Source organism: Zootoca vivipara, chromosome 6 (assembly GCF_965207765.1).
Source record: "Zootoca vivipara chromosome 6, rZooViv2.hap1.1, whole genome shotgun sequence".
NCBI classification, from domain to species: domain Eukaryota; kingdom Metazoa; phylum Chordata; class Lepidosauria; order Squamata; family Lacertidae; genus Zootoca; species Zootoca vivipara.
Genome location: NC_142589.1, coordinates 29,011,032 through 29,038,889, shown reverse-complemented (window position 1 = coordinate 29,038,889; position 27,858 = coordinate 29,011,032). Strand labels below are relative to the sequence as shown.

Sequence of the window (27,858 nt, the reverse complement as noted above, 5' to 3'; positions counted from 1 at the left end):
AACCCAGAGGAATCAATTGGTACACAATATGTTCAAAACACGGGGTCAAGCCCAAGTGTGGATGAGCCCTCTGTGGGACATACTTCTGAGACAGGCCTGAGGTTGCACTGTAAGACTTCTCTTGGAGGTGGTGGCCAACTGCTTCAAGTTTGCAAATCCAGAATACTCATTAGGAAGGGATCAAAGTCCCCTTCCAAAGCCAGGATCTAACTCTGTGCAATCTTACCTGCATTTTGCTGCAGGGTTTTCCAGAGCACCATCCGAGAGCTCAAGCGATTCGAAAACATGAGCAAGTCTCCATGGCTTTCCATGATCATGTCCACCGTCCCAGGCCTTAGCATAATCCACGCATACAATAAGAAGGAGAACTACAGCATTCAGTAAGTTGCCTGGCCCAAAAGTCACATTCTTTCTGTCTCGGTCCCTCAGATGGGGCGGATCAAGCTGTGTCGCTCTTCTTCTCTTGACCACCAATCCTGCATCTTTCCCACCTGCCGGGCCATAGATGAAGCCGCTCCATAAGCACCAAGACGTCCTGTGGCTTTTCATTTGCAGGAAATGACAAGCTGTGGGGAAGCTTTCCAGATTACATCACAAATTCTTAGCATTGTCTCGAATAAAATTGTTACATGTGCAGCCAAGTGCTAACCTCATTGGCGCCCTTTATAACCCTCCCCACCCACGCAAAGCATCAAGCTATTGTCAAGACCTTGGTTTTTAAATTGCAATAATTTCACACGTCCATGAGTCTTCTTCCAGTTCCCTTGTAACCTGGAGTCTACCAGCAGAAGGAGAGCACCTAACCATCCCAGTTTCCAAATCCTTTCCCTGGTGGAATTTACAAAATGGGTTCAAAGAGAAGAGAAGGTTCGGTGATTACCTGTTCAAGTGGGCTTGCAAAATCCTGACACCCAGAAGCTGGAGTGCATGGGTTTGGAGGGATCCAAGTCAATGGCTATTACCATCCATGATGGCTATGTTCTACCTCCTGTGATGGAGGCAGTTTGCCTCTGCATATCTGTTTCTGGGAATAACAAATAGGGAGAGTCCTGTTAAGCCCAGGCCCTGCATGCTGGCTTTCCATAGGCATTCATTTGGCCACCGTGATACAGGATGCTGGACCAGATTATTTATTGCAATTGTTAAGAGTAAATTTCTGTTGAATTATTATTTGCTGATATTTAATTTTATTGCGTCCTATTATGTTCTAATAGATTAATGAATATTACTTATGACATTTTTGTATTGGATCAAATCAAGGTGTGCAATCTTGATTTTTCTCCAGCTTGTAAGCCACACTTTGAACAGTGATATAGAAAGGCGGCATACAAATTCAAAGTGAAATGAAACGAGACGGGGTGGGCTTTTGGGGGCTGATCCGCAGGGCTCCTATTATGTCCCTGTGTCTGTATTATTACAGAAGAATTTCAGAAACAGACTGGAAAGAGAAGTTGCTGAATTGCAACTCATTAGCAAGCTTAAAACCATGGAGCCACCTGGAATGAACAGAGACATAGGATTCTTATCTCATTATACATGATCAAGCTTTCCTTAGCACCTCAGCCCTTGCTTTCCCCCCGCAAGACCAATTGCAGTCATTAACAGTAGTTAACAGTCATCAACAGGTTTACCACTCCTATCAGCCCATCACCCATCACCCATTCCCATCACCCCCACCCCCACCCTCTGAATATACATAAGGGTCTGGTTACTTCTGTTTCAGTTTATCTGATGAAGTGTGCATGCACACGAAAGCTCATCCCTCAAAGCAGTTTACAAAAAAGCTAAAACAAGAAAATTACCAAAAAGAAGAACCAACGACAATGATTTAAGGCTTCCAAAAAGCCAAAACAGCAGTGGAGTAAAAACAGATCCAAACTCAGGCCAGCTTTCTAACTACTATCCTTGGTTTTGGTTCCAGTTTTAGAAAGCTGAACGACGAGAGCTCCAACCACTTCATTCTGTTCAACTATGCACTGCGGTGGTTTGCGTTGAGGACGGACATGCTCATGACCATCATGACTTTGACTGTCGCCCTCTTTGTCGTCCTCACCCCATCTTCCATCACCACTGCGGAAAAAGGCTTGGCTTTGTCTTACACTATCCAGGTAAGTGAATCGCCCGGATAGCTCAAGCTTCATTCCGACACACTCCAAACCAGACCTGAAGTGATTGGGAAGGATCTGTCTGTTTCAGTTTCTCCTTTTTCCAACCTTGAGTTCAGTTCTCCATGTTTCCCCATTAGTCTGCAATAAAAAAAAAAGTCATCGTGAATATTCATCAGCATTTTAATGCAAATTTCTCCTCTTAACATAAACATTTCTGTATGTGTTTTTTGCCTAATGTACGCAGTTTTCCAAACCAATTTCCCCCTACCATAGCGTGTTTTATGTATTTTCTCACTAATTTATTTGTTGCTGTCACAGTGGCCGGAGTAGGCTACTTCAGAGTAACTACGCTACGCAGCTCTGCATTTTATTCTTTTATTGGTGCTGCGTATTTACAGTGCTAAAGTCATTGCTATTTACAAGGAGTGATGTGGTCAGTCGGTATCAGAACCTCCGAATGACTTTTGGCGCGTCTTTCCCCAGCACAAAAGCCTCGGAAGCCCCATTCTCTTGCCCCTCCTCTTTCTGCGTAATTCTGGCGTTGGAGGGATGGGTCTCCCCCCCTTACTTGCCCCTTCCTGTCCCACCTGGGACCCTGGCTCCGCTACCTTGCCTGAGCCTCGGACCCGACTTCCTGCTTCCCCACTGGAATCAGAGCTCCCTCTGCTTTCCCCTGTGGTCAGTGCTGGGCTTGAACTCAGGAGGGGAGGGACTTCGCGATATCCCCTGTCCCTCACATCCACCCCCCTTCCAAGCTCCCCTTCTCCCCTCCCCAGGTCCCCCCCAGGTGTCGGTGACGACTGGAAGCCTAGGAACTCAGTGCTTTCCGAGCCCGTTGGTGTGAACACCTCCGCCCAGTCCTGCGAGGCCCCCCCTTCCGCCTGGGAGGACTGGAATCCCAAAAAGTCCGTGGCGTCTGAGCTGGTGGGGGTAAAAATGTGCTGCCAATCTGCTTCTGCCTCTGACTGGGTGGATCTTGGTGACACCCATACCTCGTCTCCCGATTCCTCAAACTCCGCCTCCCAGCGCCATGGTGAGCTGCTCTCCCGTGCCTCCTCCTCCTCCCCCTCCCTTTCCATGTGCCAGGGCTTGGGTCTGTGGGGAAAGAGGGCGTGAAATTCTTCCACCAAGAATTCCTCCTGTATCTGAGTGGCGGGGACCCATTCATTCTGGGAGGGCGGAGCGTCCTCCCATGCCATGAGGTACTCCAGGCCCCCCACCCCCCTCCGTGAATCAAGGATGGCCGTGGCTTCATTGAGTTGCTCCCTGCCTCCCCTCTCCCCCCCTCCCTCGGGGGTGTGTTCGCTGTCTCGGAGCCTGCTGCTTTCCCTGTACGGCGACAGCAGCGATCTATGAAACACTGGATGCACCCTCATGTCCTCTGGCAGTGCCAGCCTGTATGCCACCGGGTTGACCTGTTGCGTGACTGTGAAGGGACCCAGCCTTCTGGGCGCCAGCTTTTTGCACCTCCCTCTGGTGGGCAGGCCCTCCGAGGACAACCAAACCTTGTCCCCCACCCTGATGACCTCCCCTTGTCGCCTGTGGCGATCTGCCCCCCTTTTGTACGCTTCCTTGGCCCTCTCCAAGTGTTCTCTGAGCTGCTGGTGCACCGTCTCCAGTTCCTCTGCCCAATCCTCAGCCTGTGGGCCCTCCTCCTCCTCCTCCCCCTCCCTCTCTGGGAAAGATCTGAGGTCGCGCCCGTAATTGGCCTTAAAGGGCGACACCCCTGTGGAGACGTGCACCGCATTGTTGTAGGCAAATTCTGCCAGTGGCAGTCGATCCACCCAGTCTGTTTGCCGCTGGCTGACGTAGCATCTCAGGTACTGCTGCAGAATGGCGTTGACTCTCTCCGCCTGTCCGTTGGTCTGCGGGTGTCTAGCTGTCGACAAGCTGACCTCCACCTGCAGGAGGTTCATGAGCCGCCTCCAGAACCTGGAAACAAATTGGCGGCCTCTATCCGAAATAACCCTTAAAGGTAATCCATGCAGTCTGAATACGTGGTCCACAAACAGTCTGGCTGTCTCTTCTGCCGAGACCGCCCTGGCACACGGTATAAAGTGGCACATTTTGGACATGAGGTCCACCACCACCAACACTGCGGTCTTGCCCCTGGAAGAAGGCAGATCTGTGATGAAGTCCATGGACACCACTTCCCACGGCCTGTGTGGGGTGGCTAAGGGCTCCAGCAATCCTGGTGGCGCTGCTCTGACCACCTTTGCCCGCTGGCAGGTGTCACAGCCCCGTACATAGTCTCGAACATCTTCCCGCACCCCTGGCCACCAGAAGTGTCTCATGACTAGGTGGGCGGTTTTGTCCCTTCCAAAATGACCCGCCGTTGGGTTGTCGTGCATCTGCTTGAGGACCGTACGTCTCAGCTGGGTGGTGGGCAGGTACAGTGCACCCTTGTAGAAAAGCAGCCCCCTGCGTTCTGCAAAGTCTTTTGCCTGCTCCCTCCCCCCTCTCAGTTCTCTGAAGATGCGGTTGGCAAATTCATCCGCTGCCGTCAGTGCTGTGAGTTCTGCCTCGCTCACCACTGCTGCTCCGCAGGACCATGCTGACGGGGGGAAAATGTGCCTGGGTGCTGGTGGCGCCTCCTCCTCCATGTACTCTGGCTTGCGGGAGAGGGCATCCGCCCTGACATTCTGCTCTCCCGGGATGTAGTGGATGGAGAAGTTGAAGTTCGAGAAGAACTCTGCCCACCGTATCTGCCGCTGGTTGAGCACCCTGGCAGTTCTCCAGAACTCCAGGTTCTTGTGGTCTGTGCACACCTGGATGGGGTGCTTTGCGCCCACCAGGAAGTGTCGCCAGTGCTGGAACGCAGCGTAGATCGCGAGAAGTTCCCTATCAAACACTGTGTAGTTGCGTTCAGGCTGTGTCAGCTTCCTGGAGAAGAAGGCACAGGGTCTCCACTCCCTGTTGGCGTCCAGTTGCAACAAAATGGCGCCCACAGCTTTTTCAGAAGCATCTGTCTCAATGCGTAGGGGCGCGTCCTGCACCACGTGGAACAGGTTCTGGTCTGAGGCGAACACCCTCTTGAGGCTTTCGAACGCTGCTTGCGCCTCTGGTGTCCACCTGAACTTCTGCTTGCCTCTCAGGCAGTCAGTGATGGGAGCCGTAACGCGAGAGAAATTCTTGATGAACTTCCTGTAGAAGTTGGCGAAGCCTAGTAGGCGTTGGGCATCTTTGCGCGTCCTGGGGCTGTTCCAGTCCAGGATGGCCTGCACCTTGTCCTTGTCCATCGCCAGCCCCTTGTCTGACAGCTTGTAGCCCAGGAAGTCCACCTCTTTGGTGTGAAACTTGCACTTCTCCAGCTTCACATACAGGTGGTTCTCCTTCAGGCGCTGCAACACCTCTCTGACATCTTTCACATGCTGCACTGGGTCATTTGAGTAGATAAGGATGTCATCTAGGAAGACCAAGCATTTCCTGAAGAGGAGGGACCCCAGGACGTGGTGCATGAAGGCCTGGAAGCATGCTGAGCCCCCTTGCAAACCGAAGGGCATCACCAGATATTCAAAAGAGCCCAGAGGCGTGAACATCGTGGTTTTCCATTCATCGCCTTCCCGGATCCTGATCAAGTTGTACGCCCCCCGTAGGTCCAGCTTGGTGAAAATCTTGCCCCTGCGTGCCGCTGTCAGGAGATCGTCCACTCTGGGCATGGGGAAAGCCACTGGCTCTGTCACCGAATTCAGCCGTCTAAAGTCCACCACAAGACGGCGCTGTTGCGTGTCTTTCTTGTCCACCCAGAAGACCGGGCTGTCCCCTGCTGCCTTGCTTTCCCTTATGAACCCCCGCTTGAGGTTCTTGTCGATGAAAGCGCGCAGATCCTCCAGTTCCTGGTCTGACATGGCGTACAGCTTGGCTGGGGGTATCGTCGCCCCTGGCACCAGGTTGATCTGGCAGTCAAAAGGCCTGTGCGGGGGTAGGTGGTCGGACTCCGCTTCGCTGAAGACCTCCTGCAGGTCCCAGTACGGCTTGGGTATCGCCTCACCCCCTTTGATATGCATGGTGGCCACCGTGGCTATCGGAGGCCCCTCCCCTGGTTGGTGCTGCATGCAATGTTCCAGACAAAAGTCCGACCCAAACGTGATGCACCTCTGGTGCCAACTGATGGAGGGGTCGTGGCGCGCCAGCCAGCTCATGCCCAAGACGATGGGGGGGTCTGAGATGGTGGTGACGTTGAACGCCAGTGTCTCTGAGTGCCTTCCCACCGTCATTCTCATGGGGGGGGTTTGATGTGTGATGGCCCCTCCCAGCAGCTCCCTGCCGTCAATGGTTGCCACGTGCAGAGGAAAATCCAGCTGCAGAAGCTGGATCTGGTGCTCTTCTGCAAAGTTTCTCGAGAAGAAGTTGGCTGATGCACCACTGTCAATTAAGGCTAGGACTGTCAGTGGATAGCCATTTGGGAGCGTTAGCGTGACTTCTAGAACCACTCCTGCTCTGGGAGGGGTGGGCTGGCTCTGCTCCTCTCTGTGCGGGTGGGTGGGTTGGGGCTGTTGTCTGCTGACTGTGCCTGGCTGCTGCCCCTTGTCTCCTGCAGCCAGGCTTTCCCGTTTCCCTGCTGTGGTGCTGCGTCAGTGGGGGAGGGCACCACCGTTCCCGCCTTTCCTTGCCACTCCCTGCGATGTGGGCAGTCTCTGACGAGATGCTGGGGTGAGTTGCAGAGAAAGCAATTCCCGCCCCTTCCCTCCTTGCGTCTTGGCGCCGCTGGGGTTTGAAAAGCCCCCGCGCGCGCGCTATCAATCTGCATGGGCTCCTGGTCCTGGCTGGCCCCAGGCGTGGCTTGAAAGGGTTGTTGAGGGAGTGGCTTCTCCTGCGACCGTGGGAACCAAGCCCGCTTTGCGCGCGTCGCTTGCTTGTCGTTCCACCGGGATTCCTGTCTCACCCCCACCGCCAGAGCCGCTTTGCTCAGCTGATCCATAGTACTGGGCTTTGGACCTCTCGAGAGCTCATCCTTCACCTCCTCGTGCAAACCCAAGTAGAACGCCGCTTGCATAGGAGGCGACTCCAAAACCCACCCCAGTCTGTGCACCAGCATGGTGAATTTCGCCCAATATGCGCGAACTGTCATATTTCCTTGGCGTAAATTATGCAGTTCCTCCTTAGTCTGGTCCATATGACTATCGGACGAATACATCGTCCTCAAACCTTCTAGAAATTGTTGGACATTTTTCATGCAAGGATTCTTGGTTGCGATTAACGGTCTTAGCCACTCCCTGGCTGCTCCGGTAAGATGTTCCACAATAAACGCTACTCTGTGCTCATCATCGGGGAACTCATTATGGTGCAGCTCAAGAGCATACACGATCTCAGTCTCAAAGCCATGATATTCCCTCGGGTCTCCATTGAACTTGCTTACTAGGGTCCCGGCTCTCCTTCCTGGCAGCACTTGGACTTGGGGGGCCCCTCCCGCCTTGTCTTTCTCTGCATCCAGCTTGCTTTGGAGGTCTACCGCCACCGCCCTTAATTGCTGCTCTCTTTCCTGAAGCGCTCTCACCTGTTCCGCAAGTTGTAGCCGGTCTTCCTGGACCTTCTTAGTCTCTTCTTTAGCTGCCTTTAATTCTCCCTGTGCATGCAGAGTCAGCTGCTGCAGCTCCTCCTGTGCTTGTTCCGCGATCTGCCGCCATTTCTCCGCCTCTGACACGCTCATCCCGGCAACTCCAAAGTAGCCCAAAAAGGATTCGGAGGTTGCTGTCACAGTGGCCGGAGTAGGCTACTTCAGAGTAACTACGCTACGCAGCTCTGCATTTTATTCTTTTATTGGTGCTGCGTATTTACAGTGCTAAAGTCATTGCTATTTACAAGGAGTGATGTGGTCAGTCGGTATCAGAACCTCCGAATGACTTTTGGCGCGTCTTTCCCCAGCACAAAAGCCTCGGAAGCCCCATTCTCTTGCCCCTCCTCTTTCTGCGTAATTCTGGCGTTGGAGGGATGGGTCTCCCCCCCTTACTTGCCCCTTCCTGTCCCACCTGGGACCCTGGCTCCGCTACCTTGCCTGAGCCTCGGACCCGACTTCCTGCTTCCCCACTGGAATCAGAGCTCCCTCTGCTTTCCCCTGTGGTCAGTGCTGGGCTTGAACTCAGGAGGGGAGGGACTTCGCGATATCCCCTGTCCCTCACAGTTTGTTTGTTTTATTTTATTATCATTGATTTAATTGCCTCCTAAACAACTGTCTTGAGCCAATTTGCCCACAAGTTGATTAAAAAAAACAGCTTAAAACATCAAATAAATTTAATACAAGACTGAAACCCTAAGAAGTGGACACTTATGGCAAAGACCCATTTATCTAGCTGGGAAAGCCTTTTGGGACAAAGTGTCACCAATTGTTTCCAGAAAGTGCAGATAGTGTGTGCATTTAATATTTTTTCTTTATGCACACTTTGCCCTATTGTATACATTTTCCCACATGTTCCTTGGCTGGTCAACTGCGCTAAAATTTTTGGAGAAGGGATAGCTGTGTTTTGGTTTATGCATTGTCCTGGAAAGTACGCATTAGAAAGCTTTGCCTTTAAATAAATGCAAACAGAGGCCCACGTGGTAAGCCACCATGAAAGAACGAACCCTCCAACTGTACAGCTTTAATAGGTACAGAGCATATTTTCTCACTGTATCTATAAGCCCAGCTGCTGGGTCCCCGATATGCAAAGTGCATCCTTCAAATACATCTGGTTGCGTTAGCTTTGCAATCTAACCCCTTTTTGCTAATGTCAAGCACGGATTGAAATGTTAAACACATTGTTTGGGGGGAGCTAGTTTGTTGCTCTTCCAAAATGTACAGATTTGTGGTATTCTTTTGCCAGGGTGCAAAAGGGGAAATTTGTGCCTCTGTGCATTTTCTGGAGTTTCCGGCAGCTGTTAAAAGTGTGAAACGGAGGCATGTGTTAGCAAAAACACACAGGAGATCCGCGCTGAAGGAGCTGCGGACAGCTGGGGCTCCTGCCACATGCCTGCTTACCGTTTGCCCTCCAGTGCTTTGAAACATGTCGCCGTTTCACTTTCTATGGTGTCCACCCTGCCACATAAAATGGTGAAGCCGACCTGAGCCCATGCATTGGAAGATGCAAATCTGAAGACGGCAGAGATTGGCCCATTGGGGCAAAGAGGACATTGCCCCACCACTCTCCTCTTGGCTAGCCCCCTCATGCCTGCCTCTTTATTCCAGCCACACCAGGGCAGCAGCTTCCTTCTCCTCAGTCTCAGCGCTGCCTTTGTAGAATGTAGAGGAGGACATGGACGAAACCAGAATTACAGGCAACTCCCAATTTACACAGGGGTTACATTCTGAGGCACCGCACGTTTACATGAAATCTCTTATATTTGAAACACCATTAGAAAAGCCTGCAAACACCCTCTAAACCTCTGGAAACCATTGGAAAAACCAGCAGCATTTACCAGTCATCAAACTCTGCCAAATTCTACCACTATGCCACCTTCCAAATTTCTTTGACCAAACTCCAACTTTCCACAGTCCTCAATGGTCAGTGCAAAAGCTCCTGGAAATGCGCTTGCAAAGACTTGTGGGATTGCTAGGGGCTCTTTCTGCTCCTTTTTTGCCCTGTCTAGCTCTTTTAAGGCCGTTTCTGACATTTGTAAAGCAATTTGAAAAGCTTCCAGATTCAGCATGATGAGTCAAGTGGACGCATGTAAATTGGTCGTTGCCTATAGTTGGCTTTGCCTGCCTTGGTTTCTCTGGCTCCACCTACTGTTGGTCTCCCTTCCACCCACCCTACCAGTCCCAAGAGGAATCAGCCACCACTATCTGTAGATAAAAAGCCTTCTTACTAAGGCACACCATTGGTTCATCTAGTCCAGTGTTGCTTACTCTGACTGGCAGCAGTTCTTCAGAGACTCAAACAGAGGTCCTTTGCATCACCTGCCGCCTGATCCTTTCTGAACCGGAGATGCCAGGATCTGAACCTGGAACCTTCTAAGTGAAAAGCATGTGCTCGGTCACCAACCTCAGCCCTTCCTCACATGATGTCTGTGGTCCAAAGTTTGTGGCATCCATAGAAGCAGTCGCAACAGTTGAGTGACTGATGTGGTTATTCCTGGAGCAAGTGAGATCGGTGTCAGAAGTGATCGCCCGACCCAAGTGATTGATTCTAACGGAATTATCCGAGTAGTCTGGAAAACAGCCAAGGTGGGGGATCCATCTTCCACAACCCTCCAGAAATTTGTGTGAACTGACCCTCAGGAATGGAGGGTTGAGAATGGGGGCTCATTGGAATGCCTGAAGTCAGTGACCTTCCATTTATTTTTATTTATTTCAAAGTTGTTTTCCAGGTTCTACAAAACCTTTCCTTGGGGCAAAGAAATGCAGTAGGATCTTTCTGCTGTGATTTTCATCTTACATGACGATCAATATGTTATTTTCTTAAGTCATCTTAAGCATCCTTATCGCAAAACACTCATCATAGGCCCCCACCCCACCCCTTTTCTCCATCCTTAACCTTTACACTCTCAGACTAGTGATGGAAATACATTTCCAGTTGTAATGGATCTCTCAGAGGCAACAAATGCTTGCCTGTATTTGTTGGCTTAACCTTTCCTCGTCCTGACTCAGAAACTCTGTTCCTGACATTTAAGCTTCTGTACAGTGAATGCAAGGAGCCGCCTGTTATTATCGCAGGATTAACGATGTGCCGCTCATGTCTATGCTTTATGCACGTTAGCACATAGGGGGGAAGGCAGATTTAGCTTAAAGTGGTGGTGTTTTCCCTAAAGCGCGAGGCATTTTTATTTTTATTTTGGTCATGGTAAATTGCAAGTCCCTTTATTTAACTCGCTTTCCGAAAGGACAGCTCTTTCCTAGGAGTCAGATATATATATATATATACTAGTGTCATTCAGCCCGTTCAGTAAACGGGCGCTAGAGGAGTGGCGGGGCCGCGGCCTTCCCTCCCTTTAGCAGTGGGCGCTCCGCTGAGCCCAGCTGGGCAGCGGGCGCCCAGGAGAAGGCCGCAATTCAGCCTGTTTTGGCGCTGCCGCCACAGAAAGAGGCCGAATTGCGGCCTTCTTCTGGGCACCCGCTGCCCAGCTGGGCTCAGCGGAGCGCCCCGATGAAGCGGCGGCCGTGGGAGGGGCCAGCCGCCCCCCCCATGTGCCGCCACCACAGAAAGAGGCCGAATTGCGGCCTTCTTCTGGGCGCCCGCTGCCCAGCTGGGCTCAGCAAAGCGCCCCGACGAAGCGGCGGCCGTGGGAGGGGGCAGTCGGCCCGCCCACGCGCTGCCGCCACAGAAAGAGGCCAAATTGCGGCCTTCTTCTGGGCGCCCGCTGCCCAGCTGGGCTCAGCAGAGCGCCCCGACGAAGCGGCGGCCATGGGAGGGGCCAGCCGGCCCCCCCACGCGCCGCCGCCACAGAAAGAGGCCGAATTGCGGCCTTCTTCTGGGCGCCCGCTGCCCAGCTGGGCTCAGCGGAGCACCCTGACAAAGCGGCGTAAACGGTAGACAGAGGTGGGGGGGGAGAGAGCACGTGTGTGTCCATGTCCTGTCTCTCCGTCCAATCCCTGTGTCCCTGGGGCACATGCGCAGTAACCCAGGGACACACGGGACAACTTGGACGCAGGGACACAGGGACTTTATTATATAGGATTTCTAGGCCTGTAGTTAGTCATTGCTCCCCTGGACACCGACTGCCACGCCAACCATCCCCAATGGGCGCTGATCACTGCGCCGATCACTCCCCGAGTGCCGGTCGCTGCGCCAGTCACTGCCCTCAGTGGCTCGCCCTGCCCCCTGGGTGCACGGCATGTGCACCACTCCAGGTGCCCGAGCGGTTAGCTCCACCGCTGACTGTAGAGCCAAATTTGGATAAGCAACAGGTCATGAGATGAGGTAAACACACCTATTTGGGAATGAACCGATATGAGCTGATCCCATATGTCTTGGACCGGTTGGACACAGAATAATGGTGGGAGGAACCAGCTGGGGAACCCCCACAAGGGAAGAAGGCCCAGAGCCTGGGAATTGGTGGTGGGACAACGATGGGTGGTCAGAGGGAGGGGAAGGAGAAGACAAGGAGGAGTTGTCAGAAGCTGAAGAGGTAACAGGGCTTAGTGAGTGTGAGGGGGGTGGGTCCGTGGCATCAGAGGTAGAAGCTGAAATAGGAAAATGGGACGAGGGAGGCCAAGAGGCAGAGACAACTCTTTCCATGGAGGCAATAGCAGGCAGTGTGGTGGTGGCACTCACCTGGCCGCTGGTTGGTCATGTTACTGCTGGTACAGGAAAGGTGGTGACACACCAGTGGGGGCACCAAAATTGGCTCCACCAGCGCTTTTACACCACAATAACCTCACACCCAATACTTCCCGGGAAGCAGCAGCAACAGTGTGGTGGGGCGGTGGAGCTCACCTGACCTCTCAAAACTGGCGCTGACTCCGGCAGGTTCCCGTGCATGGGAGAATAACACTTTGGTATATCCTGCAGTGACTGCAATGAATAGAACTGAATTCTTTCTGCTTTTCTGTTTGGCGCACAGGTAGCTAATTATTCCCCCAGCACAGCTTCCTGATCTTTCCCCTTCCTTTCTTCCCCTCCTTCATAGTTGAGTGGACTTCTGCAAGTGTGTGTGAGAACGGGATCGGAGACAGAAGCTCGATTTACACATGTTGAGCAAATTATGGAATATATCACGGTAAGAAGGTCCCCTAGCGAGAGTACTGTATTTAATTCTAGCTAGGCTCTATCTGTACTAAAGCAGTTTGAACCCCCAAAAGAATCCTGGGTAGTGTAGTTTGTTAAGGGTGCTGAGAGTTGTTAGGAGGCCCTTAGGTAAAGGTAAAAGGTATTCCCCTCCCAGAACTACAGTTCCCAGAGTATCATGGGAAGAAGATTGGCTGTTAAACTACTCAGAATTGTAACTCTGTAAAACTGATGTTTTAATGTATTTTTAATCTTTTGTTGGAAGCTGCCCAGAGTGTCTGGGGAAAGCCAGCCAGATGGGCGGAGTATAAATAATAAGTTGTTGTTGTTGTTGTTGTTGTTGTTAAAGCGGCATGGTGCTGGCCTAAGTGTATAGTGCAAATGGTAGAGAGACTCGCGTTAGTTTGACCTACCAGAGCAGCGCAGCGTTACAAGGGATGCTGAGAGGGTAGTCAGATCAGAAGTGACATTCTCAAGAATCACCACAGCCCTTGAGGTGTTGGTCCGTTATTTACAGTGTGTATTGACTTCCACGCAAACACAAACACACACCCCCTCATTATCACAGCTCAGTGACTCATTCCTGCCAGGCAAGAGCACTTGAGGTAGAGTGCAGTTGGTAAGGGATGTGGCTTGAGGAGAGGGGTGTGTGGCCAGTGTGGAGTGGAGTTCTGGGGGGCTGGAGAGGGCTGCATTCACACACACACACACACACACACACACACACACACACACTGTGGGGTCCCCATCATTGCTTTAAGCACTGCCATAAGTAACTAGACTGCACTTGCCTTGATAGCTAGTTACAGAAAATGTTTGCACCTCTTTTTAAAAAGCCCAGTCCATGACCCAAGTTGTCGTGATAGCGGATGGATCCCACCAATCCCCCGCCCTGCTCTCTTCCAGAAATGTGTTCCTGAAACAGCAGAGGGCAAGGAAGTGCAAAAGCTCCCTCCCCCAAACTGGCCTTCTCAGGGTGAAATTACCTTCATTAACTACCGGATGAAATACCGAGAAGACAGCCCCTTGGTGCTCCATGACCTAAACATGAACATTCACGGCAAGGAAAAAATCGGGATTGTTGGCCGGACGGGCTCGGGTGCGTTACTTTTAGTTCAGTCCAGCTGATTTATTTGCTTATTTTGTGGCTGGGGAGGGTGGGTGGGAGGAGGGCTTCTGTATTTCCCTGACTCTGCATAAATGCTCAAGATAGACCATCGGGTGCTGATCGAACTGGGCCAGAGTCACCATCTGAGATGGAGCTAAGCCTGCCCTGTTTGCTTCCATCCCCTACCAGATCAAATATCTGTGTTGAGGGTTTTTCCCTCCATCCTTTTTTAGCCATGTCCCAGGCTGCAGTCCCTTGATCCCATCAAATCCAATAGGAGTCACTGAGAAGCAAGCACGTCCCTATTTGCATAGCCCCACCCCTTCATCTGCATAGCTCAACTCTGAGTTCTGTTTCTTGGTGCAATGCTGTGTTCCATGATGGGATCTTGGAGACACAAGTGTGATGGGATATTTGCTTCTTAAGATTCTAAGGGTCTTACTCAGATTAGACCCACTGAAATTAATAAATTTAGGGGTCTTACTCAGATTAGACCCACTGAAATTAATAAATTTCAGTGGGTCTAATCTGAGTAAGACCCTTAGAATCTTAATAAATTTCAGTGAGCCATGTCCATTGACTTCAATGAGTCTACTTTGAGTCTCTTTGACTCTCATTAGGTAACACCCTAAACAAGAGACAAACTGTTTGAAACTGCTTAATATATATTCTGTAACATGAAACTCCACCAACCATCCAGCCAATCATGGGAGTCATTGTCCCTATCTGCATAGTCCCACCCCTTCATCTAAATAATTCAGTCCCATGTTCCATTTCTTGGTCTGATGTTGTACTGTGGTGGAATATTTGGCTTTAAGAGTTTGATTAAGAGACTCTTTGAAACTGCTCATTATATATGATATGGCATGAAATGGTATCTACCAACCACCCAACCAGCTATTTCCTATATGATGGTTATGTGTGCTATTATGGACTGGGAAGAAATTTATTTGGTTCACATTTTAATGTGAACCTACTAAATTTGCATTCCTCTAGACCAATATGCAAACAGAAACACAGCTCTCATTTTGAAATTTGCACTTCTCCAAATTTCTCTCCATTACATTGCTTTGTGGGGGCTTAGTTCTGAAAAGTGACAAATAATTGGACTGGATCAATAAATATTCTGCTTATCATCCTATAACTCCTTACAAATGGGCTTAAGAAATGGAATAAGCATGGAAAGTATAATATGATTTGTGTGTGCGTTTGTGGAATATGGATAGGATGGGCAAGCCCTGGGGCATAGGAAGGGGGGTTGTGGGGGCGGCCCACCCCATGTGTCATCCGTGGAGGGTGACAAAATCCCCCCTGGGCGGATTGCCATGCCCCCCCGGGCACCAGTTGCCACACCATTAGCTCCCAATGGGCACCAATGGGCGAGCCAATCGCCCCCAATGGGCACCGAACGGCCCCCTGCGCACCAATCGCTGCACCAGTCACCCCGAATGGGCGCTGAGCACAGTGTCAATCGCCCCCCTGGGCAGCTCACCCCACCCCCCAGGTGCACGGCATGTGCTCCACTCCGGGTGCCCAAGCGGCTGGCTCCGCCGCTGGGCAAGCCCTGCTGGGCTCATGTTGGGTTGCCTTGGATTAAATCATTTCCCTCCCACCCAGAATCAGGAAATAGCTTGGCTTAATGTGGGGCAATCAGACTCTATTTGGATCCCATTATGATTTCGGTTCATTACATGATGGAATCCAGTCTTCATCCCATGGTCCACCAACCAAGCCCCTTGCTTATCTTCAGGTTTCTGGAGGGAAATGCTGGTTCCCCCCTCAGAAATCACCACCCTGCACGCTTGATCTAGAACTTTTTCAGTAGGATGAAAACCCACGTATTTGGTTTCTTAAATGCTGCATCCTTCTTTCAGGAAAATCATCCTTAGGGGTTGCCTTGTTCAGACTAGTGGAACCAACTGCTGGCACCATCCTCATTGACAAGGTTGATATCCTCTGTATTAGTTTGGAGTCTCTAAGGACCAAGTTGTCGGTCATTCCTCAAGATCCCGTTCTGTTTGTAGGTACAGTAAGGTAGCTGTTGTGACAATTATCAAATTAACCTTTGCTGCAAAAGTGAAACCTAACCAACTAGTGCTAGTTTCAAAATCACTCTGTAAAGGAAGGGGAAGAACATCAACATGATTTGCCCTTTGCTGCAGACAGGAGGTTGAGACAGAGAGTAGTTTGCATAAAGTAACCCAGTAAGTTCTTGACTCAGGTTGGGTCATAGAGGAAAGGGGGAAAGGTACAGTGATGCAGAACCTAAACATCTGGTAAACAATCGAAAGGCAGACCCTGTGAACACCAAGTGGCTGTTGTGGCATCTCTACAGTATATGTACTTTGCATTGGAAGTTAGGACGGAAAACCAATTTAAGAAATTATTTTATTGATTTATTTATTTAGAGCATTTGTAGTGCACTTTTTAGCCAAAAAGGCTCCTGGAGTGGCTAATACGCAATTTAAAAAAGACAGTCCCTGCCTGCAGGCTTAGTTTTTTTTTAAAAAAAAAGACACACAAAGGAAAATGTACAGGGAGGGAAGAGGAAAATAAAAACTCAGGCATGAATTTGTAAGCGGTTCTTATAATGATCAGCTGGCACAGTTCAAGGGAAGAAGGTTCCTGGTGGAGCTGGTCTTTCGGAAAAGCTGATGGAGTGAGCCTCCTGCTTCCAATCTCTCCCAGTGAGGCAGCCTGTTGGAATGGCTGATTCCAGGTGACTATTGAGGGAGAGGAGACCTGAAGGGGTGAGCTCTGCTTCCCATAAAACATGCAGATATATGTATGCTTTATTTACAGTGGTACCTTGGTTCTCAAACTTAATCCGTTTCGGAAGTCCATTCCAAAACCAAAGCGTTCCAAAACCAAGGTGCACTTTCTCATAGAAAGTAATGCAAAATGGATTAATCCGTTCCAGACTTTTTGAAAACAACCCCATAAACAGCAATTTAACATGAGTTTTATGATCTCACGGGACCATTGATCCATAAAGTGAAAGCAATAATCAATGTACTGTGCTATAAAATAAATAAGACAGTATTGTAAATGATAAAAATTAAAAATAATTTTTTTTCTTACCTGCACTGATGATAGACATTGTTTGGATGGGAGGGGGTGGCGCTTTTATCCATTTCTGCAGTCACACGGTCAATCAGTAGTAGCAGAACTGGGGTTCCACACAGTCACAAAAACAAATTAACTGAAAAAACCTCAAAAACGAAAACACACAAAAAATAGCAAAAACAAAAGCGCCAAACCTAATCTGTTCCAGAAGTCTGTTTGACTTCTGAAATGTTCGAAAACCAAGGTGCAGCTTCTGAAAAGTGCAGGCGCCCCAGAAACGATGGCCAACAGCCACACCAGATGTTCGGCTTCCCCAAAACATTTGAAAAGCAGAACACTTACTTGCGGGTTTTTGGTGTTTGAGAACCAAGACATTTGAGTACCAAGGCATTTGAGAACCAAGGCATTTGAGAACCAAGGTATCACTGTATTTCCTTTCCTATAGTATAACTATAGTATAACAGGGGTCAGCAAACTTTTTCAGCAGGGGGCCGGACTATATTTTGAAGGAAAAAAAATGAACAAATTCCTATGCCCCACAAAAAACCCAGAGATGCATTTTAAATAAAAGGACACATTCTACTCACGTAAAAACATGCTGATTCCTGGACTGTCCACAGGCCGGATTGAAAAGGCGATTGGGTGGCATCCGGCCCCCGGGCCTTAGTTTGGGGACTCTGGTATACCAGAAAGAAAAAAGCACACAGAACAATGTACCGGTACATACATAAACAAATATCCCAAGAAGCACCCAGCCCCCCACAAACCCCACAAACTCAGACATAAGGACACATAAGTCAGCCATTCTTAAAATAGTCAGTGCCACCGTTTGTATGTAAAGGGGTTCAAGTCCAAGTACATTTATTCAGAAGTAAGTCACACAGAGCTCAGTACAACTTATTCCCAAGTAAATGACTTTCAGATTGCAGTGCCATTGGACATGGTGGGACTTACTTCTGAGTCAACATGCATAGGACTGCAGTGTAAGGCAATGGAAGCCCCCTTTTCAGTTTTAGAACTCTACGTATTTGCATGTAAAAAGTATAATGCCTCATTGAGCCGGTCAAAGGTTAAACGCATGGAGTAAGATGAGAGAAATGGTCTGCTTTCCAGGTAAATACAGTAAGGAGATCTTATACAATGGTCATGTAATACAATGTTATCAGGATTTCTTTTCTCTCTGGACTCTACTGGTATTATTTAAAAGACCCTGCTAACACCAGTAATGTTGGTATTTTGGTTAATAAATTGGTTTAAAATAGTAGAATGAGAATTCCCTGGATGCCCTGATGCTGGTTTGGGGCAAGTATTTGTTGGTGAGAAAGCCCCAGCAGAGATTTAAAATCAAAAAACATGCAGCAAAGTAAAGTGTGGAAATATACAGTAGGCTGTTAGACCTTTAAAATATCCCCTTCTAAGTTTATTCCAAAGCTCCCACTTCCCTTTAGCATAAAAAGATACCACACTGTTTGTAAAATCAAAAATGGTTTACTTACAAACTCTTCAAAGGTCAGATTTATGTGCTTTTCCATACAGCAGCAGCCAACAAAAGACAGGCAGTTTAACTTAGCTTCGAAATTGGTAAATGTTTCTAAATGATTTGTATAAAAACACAAAGATGGCTTGCTAAACCCACATGGTCTGGCTTGGAGCATTTAGCCCAGACATCCTTTCTGGTTGTTTTCATGGTGGAAAGAAAGAGAGAGAACAAAGGTTTTGGTAGATACGTAACCTTTCCTCCCAAGGTGAGGGGGTGTGACCTAGCTAAGCCTGGCAGGACAGTTTACTCTATGATCTTAACCCTTCATTCATTAACTAGAGCTATGCAAGCTGTTTATATGAGGCCGCTATATCCCACAGATAACTTCTTAAGAGCATAGATGTTGCCTTTCTCAAACAAGCCAAAGCTCATCTAATCCAGCATTCTGTTCCATACAATCAGATATCTCCAGAAGCTCACAAACAGGACATGGCAACAATGTCCCTCCATGTTTCTTGCCCTCAGTCTCAACTGTGCAATAATAATGAATCCAAGGGTCTAGTCCACAAGAACTGCAGCAGCAGGCAATGTTTTCTTTCTCAGGGGCAATGTGCTTCTTTCATTCTCATTCCTACCTTACAGGTACAACTTAGATCCATTTAAAGACCACACAGACGATGAAATTTGGCAAGCTCTGAGGAGAACATTTATGAAAAACACAGTATGTTTTATATATATATGTATTTCTTTGTTTTCCCAATCTAATCTATTATTGTCTGATGTAAATGACAGCATATGGAAAATTTTGATTCCCTGTTAACCATGTATCATTAATCACAAGATACCAAAGCAGTAGTGAGAATAATGTGGCTAATATCCAGTCCCATTTAAGATTTGAACAATTAATGTTCACTAATTACATTCTTAATTGTCCTTTCCTCTTTTAAAAGGCAGAAATAATTGATGGCTGGAGAAATGGCATTGCAAAATTCGGAGAAGTGTAGATTTCGAAGCATGGCTGTGTTTTGGTTCTTGTATTGTTTCAGAATGACCGTTCCCCACATAAAAGGGGAGGCGCATCTTGCACGGAAATGCGCAGCCCCCTGGGATCCCTGGGGCAGCCCTGGAAGTTCGGAGGCCAGCGCTGCCTTCCCGGGCTGGATACTTGTGGACTCCGTCCATGAAGTTACCTGTCCAATCCAGTTCGGGGGAGGCGTTGCCGGGGGGATTGGCCAGGTAGGAGGAGGTAACCTTACTTTGAACACGGCTGAAGCAGAGTCATTCCTGGGAATCAGTTGATGCTCCAGAGCTTTCCCACCCTCCACTCCCAAAAAATTAATGATTGCATGACAGGTTATTTCCTTCCACAGGTGTACACACATGCAGGCGCTGCTACGACAAGGCTGCTGTTGAAGGGCCGGAAATGAATTTTCGCTGCATTGGCAGGTTTTGCCTTTCCTGTAGCAATTCGTCACAGTTTTGGTGGATGCAGGCCTTGGGCGGAATCCTTTAGTCATCTGCATAAATAGGGGGGCGTGGGGCGGTGATCCCCCGCCCCCATTGCGGCGGCAATAACAGGGTTCCTGTAAATGGGGCTAAGGGGGAGGCATTGACCATATGCATTAGGCTGTCATTGCCCTCCCCCTCCAGCGGCTACAATCGAGGGGGGGACAGGCTATCTGCTTGAACATATGTTCTCCAGAGCTAGCCCAACCCCCCCCCCCACATGCTGGATAACCCTGGGATGGGATGCCTGAGCCAAGGTCTCCCTACATCCAAACTCTTAATAAAGTTGTGGCCAATTTTAATCCCATAGAACGTGGTCTTGTGTCATCATTCCGCTTGGGGGCTGCCTGGGGGCTTTGGGGGACTCCGCCTGACCACGCAAAGTGCAAATACGTGTGTGTGTGTGTGTGTGTGTGTTTGTGCTGGGGTTGTGCCTTCAGTTGTACAAATGCAGCCCCCATGTTGCAAAGAGACAACTCTGCCTATACCCAACTCCCTTGCTGCCCCCCCCTTTACACCTATTGGTGACCACACAAATTACAGACAACGTTTTCCCTTGTAAAAATATTACATAGTAAGAGATGTATACCTCATAGTGTTCATAAGGCTGTCAGGCTCAAAAGGCAGGGATTTGGTAGCTCGGGACAGGTAATGAATGTGTAGGCAGAAGACAGACAGAATCTTAGCAGAAAAGGGAGGAAAATGGGAAATTTAGCAGATTTAGAAGCTTTATAAAGAAGTGGAATAGAACAGGTCCTCTAGAGTCAGTCAATTCCTGGGTCAGCAGGACTATGGGCACTTGTCCAAGTATACCAGCAGGAGTTACCTGCAGTTTCTCATCCAATCGGAAGCATGGGATGAGCAGAGAATTGCTTGGAGACAGTAGCACCTGTCAAAGCCTTAGAGCAGCTCTAATAAAATCGGCTCCCCCGCCACCCCACCTTCATTTTAATTGTAAAACTATAAATGTTTACACAAGCTGCTCTGAGCATTTGCCCAGGTGCCGCAGGATTTCAATTTGTTGTTCTGCCTTGCCATCAGTGCTCCTTGTGAGAGGAGGGAAATCCAAACGGATTAAGCTGGGATATTGACTCAGCAGCCAATAATCATCTGGGTCAAGGTTAGGGATGGGGAAACCTCCTGATGTGGTTGGACTCCAATTCCCATCAGCCCCAGCCAGCATGGCCAGTGTTGACCAATTATGGGAGCTGTAGTTAGGAATGGAGGAGAAATTCAATCCAGTTTACATTAAGAAATGAACCGGCTTAATTTTCACTTTCTGAAACAATACAAGAAGCAAAACACAGCCGTCCTTCAAAATCTACACTTCTCCGAATTTTGCCATGCCATTTTCTAGCAAGGTAAATTTTACAAAAATGAAAATGCTGGGGTAAAGGTTGTATAGATGCACATATATTCATGGAAATAGCATACAAAGATGCATTATATTAAAGGAAATCGCTTCACAAAAAATTGTGTGTTAGACAAAATTTGGAAACAAACTGTCTATATTAGAGGAAAATCACACTTAAATGCTGATGGATTTCCATGAGGACTTTCACTTTTAAAAAAATAAATGCAAACTGATGTGGAAATGTGCAAAACAGAGAGCGAGAGAGAGATTCACCCCAAGTTGTACTTCAGCTGCATCTGGAGAACCACAGGTGTTCCCCATCCCTTGGGAAGCAAATCATGCTGAAAACGGAAAGAGAGGTTAGGGTAGGGGGTTTGGGGGAGAGAGAGTCAATCTATTGGCAGGTAGTTAGTTTTACACACCCACCCACCCAGACCACCCACCCACTCACCCAATGAAAGAAATATGATTTCTCTTTTTTTCATTAATTCCTTTATTTATTTCAACAGTTTGTATACCTCTTAATCACATCCATTTCTAAGCGGTGTGCAAGAGACCCAATATAACAGGGCTAAAAATGAGTTAAAACTACAGAATCCAAGAGTTCAGTTAAAAAGCCTGATGGAGTAATAAGAATAAGAATAAGAATAAGAATAAGTATTCGTTCCGTAAGCACCAGACGTTCAACAGAGAGGGGCCTGCTCTGCAAAATTGGTCCCACTATACGGAACGCATGGCTCCTTGTGGGTGCGAGTCGTGCATCTGAGACATGGGGACCACTAACAGCGATTTCCCCCAAAGGCCTCAATGATAGAGGAAGGGTATAAGAGATCAGGTGGTCCCTGAGCCACCCTGGACCCAAGTTGTTAAGGGCCTTGTAAAATAACACAAGAACCTTGAACCTGGCCGGGTGGTGTATGTTTTCCATACAGTATCACCATTGTGCGGTGATTGTTTGCTCAAAGCAGAATCTGGTTGCCATCCCAAAACGCCTCCATGCCAGATCTTTTATTCACATCACTCCTTCGTCATTCCTCCTGCCCCTCAGTTGCTTCCCCCCACTCTCACCCTTGCCTGCCGCCATCAGACGTTCAAGCAGCTTTTGCCTCTTCCCTCTTGCACATCCATCTCCTTATACTTGACAGGGATCAGTGACGTTGTGTCAAAGATGGTTTCCTGCCCTGTTGTTGTGGTGTGTGCAACAAATAATAAAATGTATAATCATGGCGGCGTTTCTCTTGTATCCTAGGTTTCAAAACTGCCAGGGAAGTTAGAAGCAGAGGTGGTTGAAAATGGAGAGAACTTCTCCGTGGGGCAACGGCAGCTGCTCTGCATGGCGAGGGCGCTCCTCCGAAATTCAAAAGTGAGTTCCTGGAGTGGTCGCTGTTTCTCGACTGTTCCGGAAGGCATAAGGCACCCTAGGTCCTAAAAACACACTTCTTCCTGCATTTCTCCTCCTTTGCATTCGTTTCTAAAGGGAAGGGCTGTAACTCCATGGTAGAACATCTGCCTTGCATGCAGAAGGTTGCAGGTTCAATCCCCAATTGCATCTCCAGGTAGGGCTGGGAGGGACTCCCCACCTGCAGAGCCCCTGCCAAGTCAGTGTAGACAATACTGCAATGCAGGAACACTGACCACCATGAGAACAGGATGCTGGGAGTTCCGCTTCCGCCTGCAGGAATGGCTGACCCTTGTTCCATCCCTCCGACCTTCATGAGGAATTCGGCGGTTGCCAGGGGAGTTAAAGGCAACCCCCTTACCTCTCTGGGGGTTACGGAGAGGGCCCGCGGGCCCGCGATGCCCCCAAACCCACTCCGACTGTTCAAGGAGTGGGGGGGGGGCCTGGGCTGAGAGCACTCATGAAATGTCGGATCTCCCGGATGCCAACTTGCAGAGCGGGATCTCCATGATTAAAGAAGATAATTAGGCGTATTCATGGACATGCTTCGGAAGGAGGGGAAGAAGCTCTGTTTACTGCCAAGGAATTTGTGCTGCTGAGGGTGAGAAGTCAAAGCTGTATTTTATCTGGAAGAAAGATTGATGGGGACGTAACGAGAAGGGAAGCGAACTTTTTTATTTTTTTTCATATACTCTACGAGTTACTCCATACCTTCCCGGACGGGACGTCCTTGTTTGTTTGGAACAAATGAGAGATAAAGAATACCTGAGTGAGTAATGAACTATAAACTATTCTACTGAGCATATCCTTTGAAGTTGTAAAACTACTGAAGAGAGAGGCCCCCCTTTAACTGGACGGTCGGAGTCCCTGGAATGCGTTCGGTGGATTTATGGCTGTGACGCACTTTGAATTTGAACAGCGATCTGAAGCTAAGTTCAGCTACAGGGCAAGGAGAGCCACAAACTTATCAAGAGTCTATGCATAAGGTGACTGCTGTTTCTTTGCCTGGAAAAGCTGTAAATTTTACAAAGATCGGTGGTTTAAAAAATAAAAAGCTTAAGAAAGCGAAAGTGATCTAAGCTTTTTAAGATGGCGCTGCTCCGTGTTGAAAGGCTGATGCAACAGGACATTCCAGACAGAAGATATATGGGGGGGGGGCCAGGACGATTAAAACTCACACAGGAGAAAGAATATATGTGAACTCTCGTTTGATACTTATTTCAGCAGCTGTGAAAAAATTGGATGAAAGAAGAAAATATTTTAGTGACTGGTGGGGAATGATCGGGATTATTTTGGTGTTTTGAATGAAGATTTGGACTTTAGAAAAAGACGGCAGTAGACGGATGCGAGGAATCCCCAAATTTTTGAAGCATGGGAACTCCAGAAAATATTATATGATTTGGCATAATATTCGGTTTAATTGATATGTATTTGTATAATTTGAAATAATGAATGTGATATAATCGTGTTTTAATTGGAAAATTAATAAAAATAGACTATATATAAAAAAAGAGAACAGGATGCTGGACTAGATGGGCCATTTGGACTGATCCATCAGGGCTCTTCTTGAGCTCTTGATTTCAGTGGGAAGCCTGCTAGCAGGACCTGAGCACAACAGCACTCTTGCGATCCCCAACAAATGGCACCCAGGGACATTTACTGACAGCAGAGCTGCTTGCAGGGATGAGTGAGAGAGACCTGCTTCCTTTGAAATCCTGCTGGTGGCCTTCCCAGAAGCATCTGCAAGAAACAGGATGCTGAACCTAGGTGGACCTTCGACCTGATCCATCCAGGGTTCTTTTTACATTCTGTCCCTGAGCTTGCCAGAGCCGATTTCAATAACTTTCTGTTATTGGACCTCATTCAAATGTTCTTCCCATTCATTCCTCCCCTGCTGTGTTGATACTTTCACCCCCCTTTATTTGTGCTCCTGCGCTGATTTATGTTGCCTCATTAATATGACAAACTGCTGAAATTATAGCACAGTTCAAGAGCTATAATAATAAATTCGGGGCACATTTCACGTTCATCATGATGACACACCACCATCACGGAACTTTGTCAAAGCAACTGCAACCATTTGCAAATATTTCAGAGGGTCTCGTATGGGTGGGTCCTGCTTCCTTCTCTATTGGTGCTGCTACCTGAGCAGCCATCCTTGCCCTAAGAGCAAGGTGATGCTATTGCTTTAGATAACTAGCACACCCTCTTGTCCTTTCCCCCTCCTTGAAAAGATGTCAGCTTTGTCTGCCCTAGCTAATAATGAATCCCAATACAGTCATACCTCGGGTTGTGTATGCTGCGGGTTATGTACTTTCGGGTTGCATACTCAACGGACCCAGAAGTGTTTACTTCTGGGCTCCGCTGCGCGTGCATGCGCAGAAGTGTTTTGCACGCTTTGCACGTGCGCAGAAACACTCTATTGGCGCTTTGCGCATGCGCTAAAGAACCGCTCGGGTTGAGTATTTTTCAGGGTGCAAACGGCACCCCAGAACAGATTGGGTACTCAACCTGATGTACCACTGTATTAGTTTAAGTGGACCTTAAGGGATACTGAGTTTGTGCTCTACCATGGCAATCACAGTTTATGGTACCTGATCCTCCTGAATGCTGAAAAACTTTACCACATCCCTCCTTCAAACAATAGGAAGCCATGATTTATTTGAAACCTGTAAACCAGATTATTAGCTGACACTGGGTGTTCACCAGCTGCACTGTCTCTTGGCCTGTTTCTGGGTCCCAGTCCTGATGTCTCTAACACAGTTCAGAACAACCGAAGTTTCTGTATACCAGGTTGGTCCATTGGTCTATCTAGTGTTGTCCACACTGACTGGCAGCAGCTCTCCAGGGTTTCATATCTATCTGGAGATGCCAGGGATTGAACCTGGGACCTTCTGCATGCAAGGCAAATGCTCTACCACCAAGGCGTGGCTCTTTCCCAAGCACAGGTGGCACATTCTGTTACAGAATGACGTTGCAGAATGACCAAGCAAGATGGCTGTTGGTGGAGGCAGTTCAGGGCATAGCCAAATGGCAGCTGGATTCTTCCTCTGCTGCAGCTAGACTGAGTTCAGGGAAGTAATTCTGGGAGGGGGAGAGCCACATGGTTCCATCTGGGCCAATGGGAGGGCCTTCCTGTCTCATCTGTCCCTCTGGTGCAGCTAGGTAGAATGGGATGCCAGCAGAGTCACTTCTGGAAGGGGAAGAACCAAATGGAAGCTGGTCCCAACTGAGCCAATGGGCAGAGCCTCTCTGTCTCATTCTCCCTCTGCTGTGGCCAGATGAAGAAGACATACCGGTAGATGGGGCCTGTTCATGAAGGGGAGCAGTCAAATGGCAGCTGGTCTCAGCCAGGCTTGAGGGAGGGGGCCTGCTGTCTTACCTCTCCCTCTGATGCAGGCCGTACCTGCTCCTGTTTACACACATTGCAAAGGGAACGTGAGAGTCAGGACTCTTTTATGCCTGCCGAGTCCTAAATAACGATAACAACACAATAAACATGCAGAAGGGAGAATGTCTGCTTTTGGCAGGTGAAGTGTGTCGTGCAGGGGAGAGGAGAGGTGCACCTGTTGAGGTTTCAGCGACGCACACCTTAAGGTGTGTGAAATTCGCACACCCACACATCAGTTTCACCAGGTGGTTCTGCGCTGGGAAGCTGTAATTGGCTGCCAGTTTCTAACGGGCGACTGTGAGTCTTTGTGAAGTCTGTGTCCACATGGCAGTCTCTCTGCTGTTTGGGAATGTTGATATTTTTGCTTGTTACTCCCACCATTGTTAAAGGGCAGTATCTGGTTTCCCAAGCAGGGACACCACTGGCATTCAATCATTATGTTATGTCTGGAAAATTGAACTGAAAGGCACCATATTTTTATTTTCTCTATAATGTCATGTGAGAACGAAGACCTTAGCAGACCCACTGAGAGAGGCTATTTTGGACTGAAATGTGTCTGGATGTTTAGTGTATATGAAACAACTCCTTTTATTTTATTCAACTTCAAATTTGTTATACATTTCTCTTATAATTTGACTTTGCACATTCCCTTCCATGTTGTTTTTATACCCATCCCTTTTATATAGGGCATAATATCATACTTTTCACCTAATACACATTTCTCCATTACATCACACATTGTATCTAATAAATGTTCCTCTATTTCATATACTGCCATTTCTTCTCGTATATGAAACAACTTCTGATTACCTGCCCTAGGGCAGCGTTTCCCAAACTTACAATAACCTCATATCCCCTTTTTGAGAGTTCAGTCTTACTGGTGTGCCCCCTTTCAAGCAAAAGTAATTTGGGGATGGTTCTAATAATACTATTTTTAATTGCTTTGTGTAGCTAAAAACAACTATGGTCAAGTAAAATAAAATAAAAATTCTGCCTTATGCCCTTTGAAACCCTTTCGTGTACCCCCAGGAGTATGCACAACACACTTTGGCAAACACTAACTTGGAATGACTATTATCAACTGTAGGTTTTCTATGAGGTGCTTTACGTAAATTTGTCTTAGAAACATGCCCCCAATGGTCACTCTTTCTTTGTTGCTATGAAGTGTATCGGGGTTGTTGTTTTTTGAAGCCCTGGCCGACCTCTGGAACATCGGAATGGGATTCGACCAAATCTGGCACACAGCCTAATATTTACACATGGCTAGGTGTGCCCCATAGTGTGGGAAGAGCGACAGCAAATTTAGCCCTGTGACATTTTGTCTGCGAAACTGTGATGCTTCCCCACTTACCAGCATTCTGCAATGCTTGCTGGGGTGTATGTGTGACTATATTCTAAAGTTGTTAATGCAAACATCATTACTCCTGCAGATAATACTTCTCGACGAGGCAACCGCATCCATTGATTCTGAGACTGATGTGCAGATTCAGCAGACCATCCGGGAAGCTTTTGCCGACTGCACCGTCTTGACCATAGCTCATCGTATGAACACCATCTACCAGTGTGACCGTGTGTTGGTGATGGACAAGGGGAAGGTACTTAATAGCCATAGAAGTAAATCATGATCATGCATGATCATGATAATAAGCTTCATAGCTCCTACCGAGGACCAATAAAATTGGTCTGAAATTGAGCTACAGGATCTTCTAAACATAGTTTCTAAAGCTTTTGCAAGAGTTTCAGTTCCTTTGAGGCACATAGCTCTTCTCAGGCAGACGATATCAGCGGCCCTTTGCTCTTGCATCT

General features: G+C 48.2%; 1 protein-coding gene across 1 annotated transcript in view; it reads left to right on the top strand.

The window, feature by feature from the left end:
- LOC118086797 (ATP-binding cassette sub-family C member 12) overlaps window positions 1-27,858 on the top strand; it is a 77,943-nt gene that overhangs the window by 47,316 nt on the left and 2,769 nt on the right. The window contains exons 22-29 of the mRNA XM_088671100.1: window positions 243-380; window positions 1,922-2,108; window positions 12,651-12,740; window positions 13,655-13,847; window positions 15,731-15,890; window positions 19,045-19,123; window positions 22,512-22,625; window positions 27,483-27,647. Coding sequence (XP_088527226.1) covers window positions 243-380; window positions 1,922-2,108; window positions 12,651-12,740; window positions 13,655-13,847; window positions 15,731-15,890; window positions 19,045-19,123; window positions 22,512-22,625; window positions 27,483-27,647 — 1,126 coding nt within the window. The remainder of the gene's footprint in view (window positions 1-242; window positions 381-1,921; window positions 2,109-12,650; window positions 12,741-13,654; window positions 13,848-15,730; window positions 15,891-19,044; window positions 19,124-22,511; window positions 22,626-27,482; window positions 27,648-27,858) is intronic.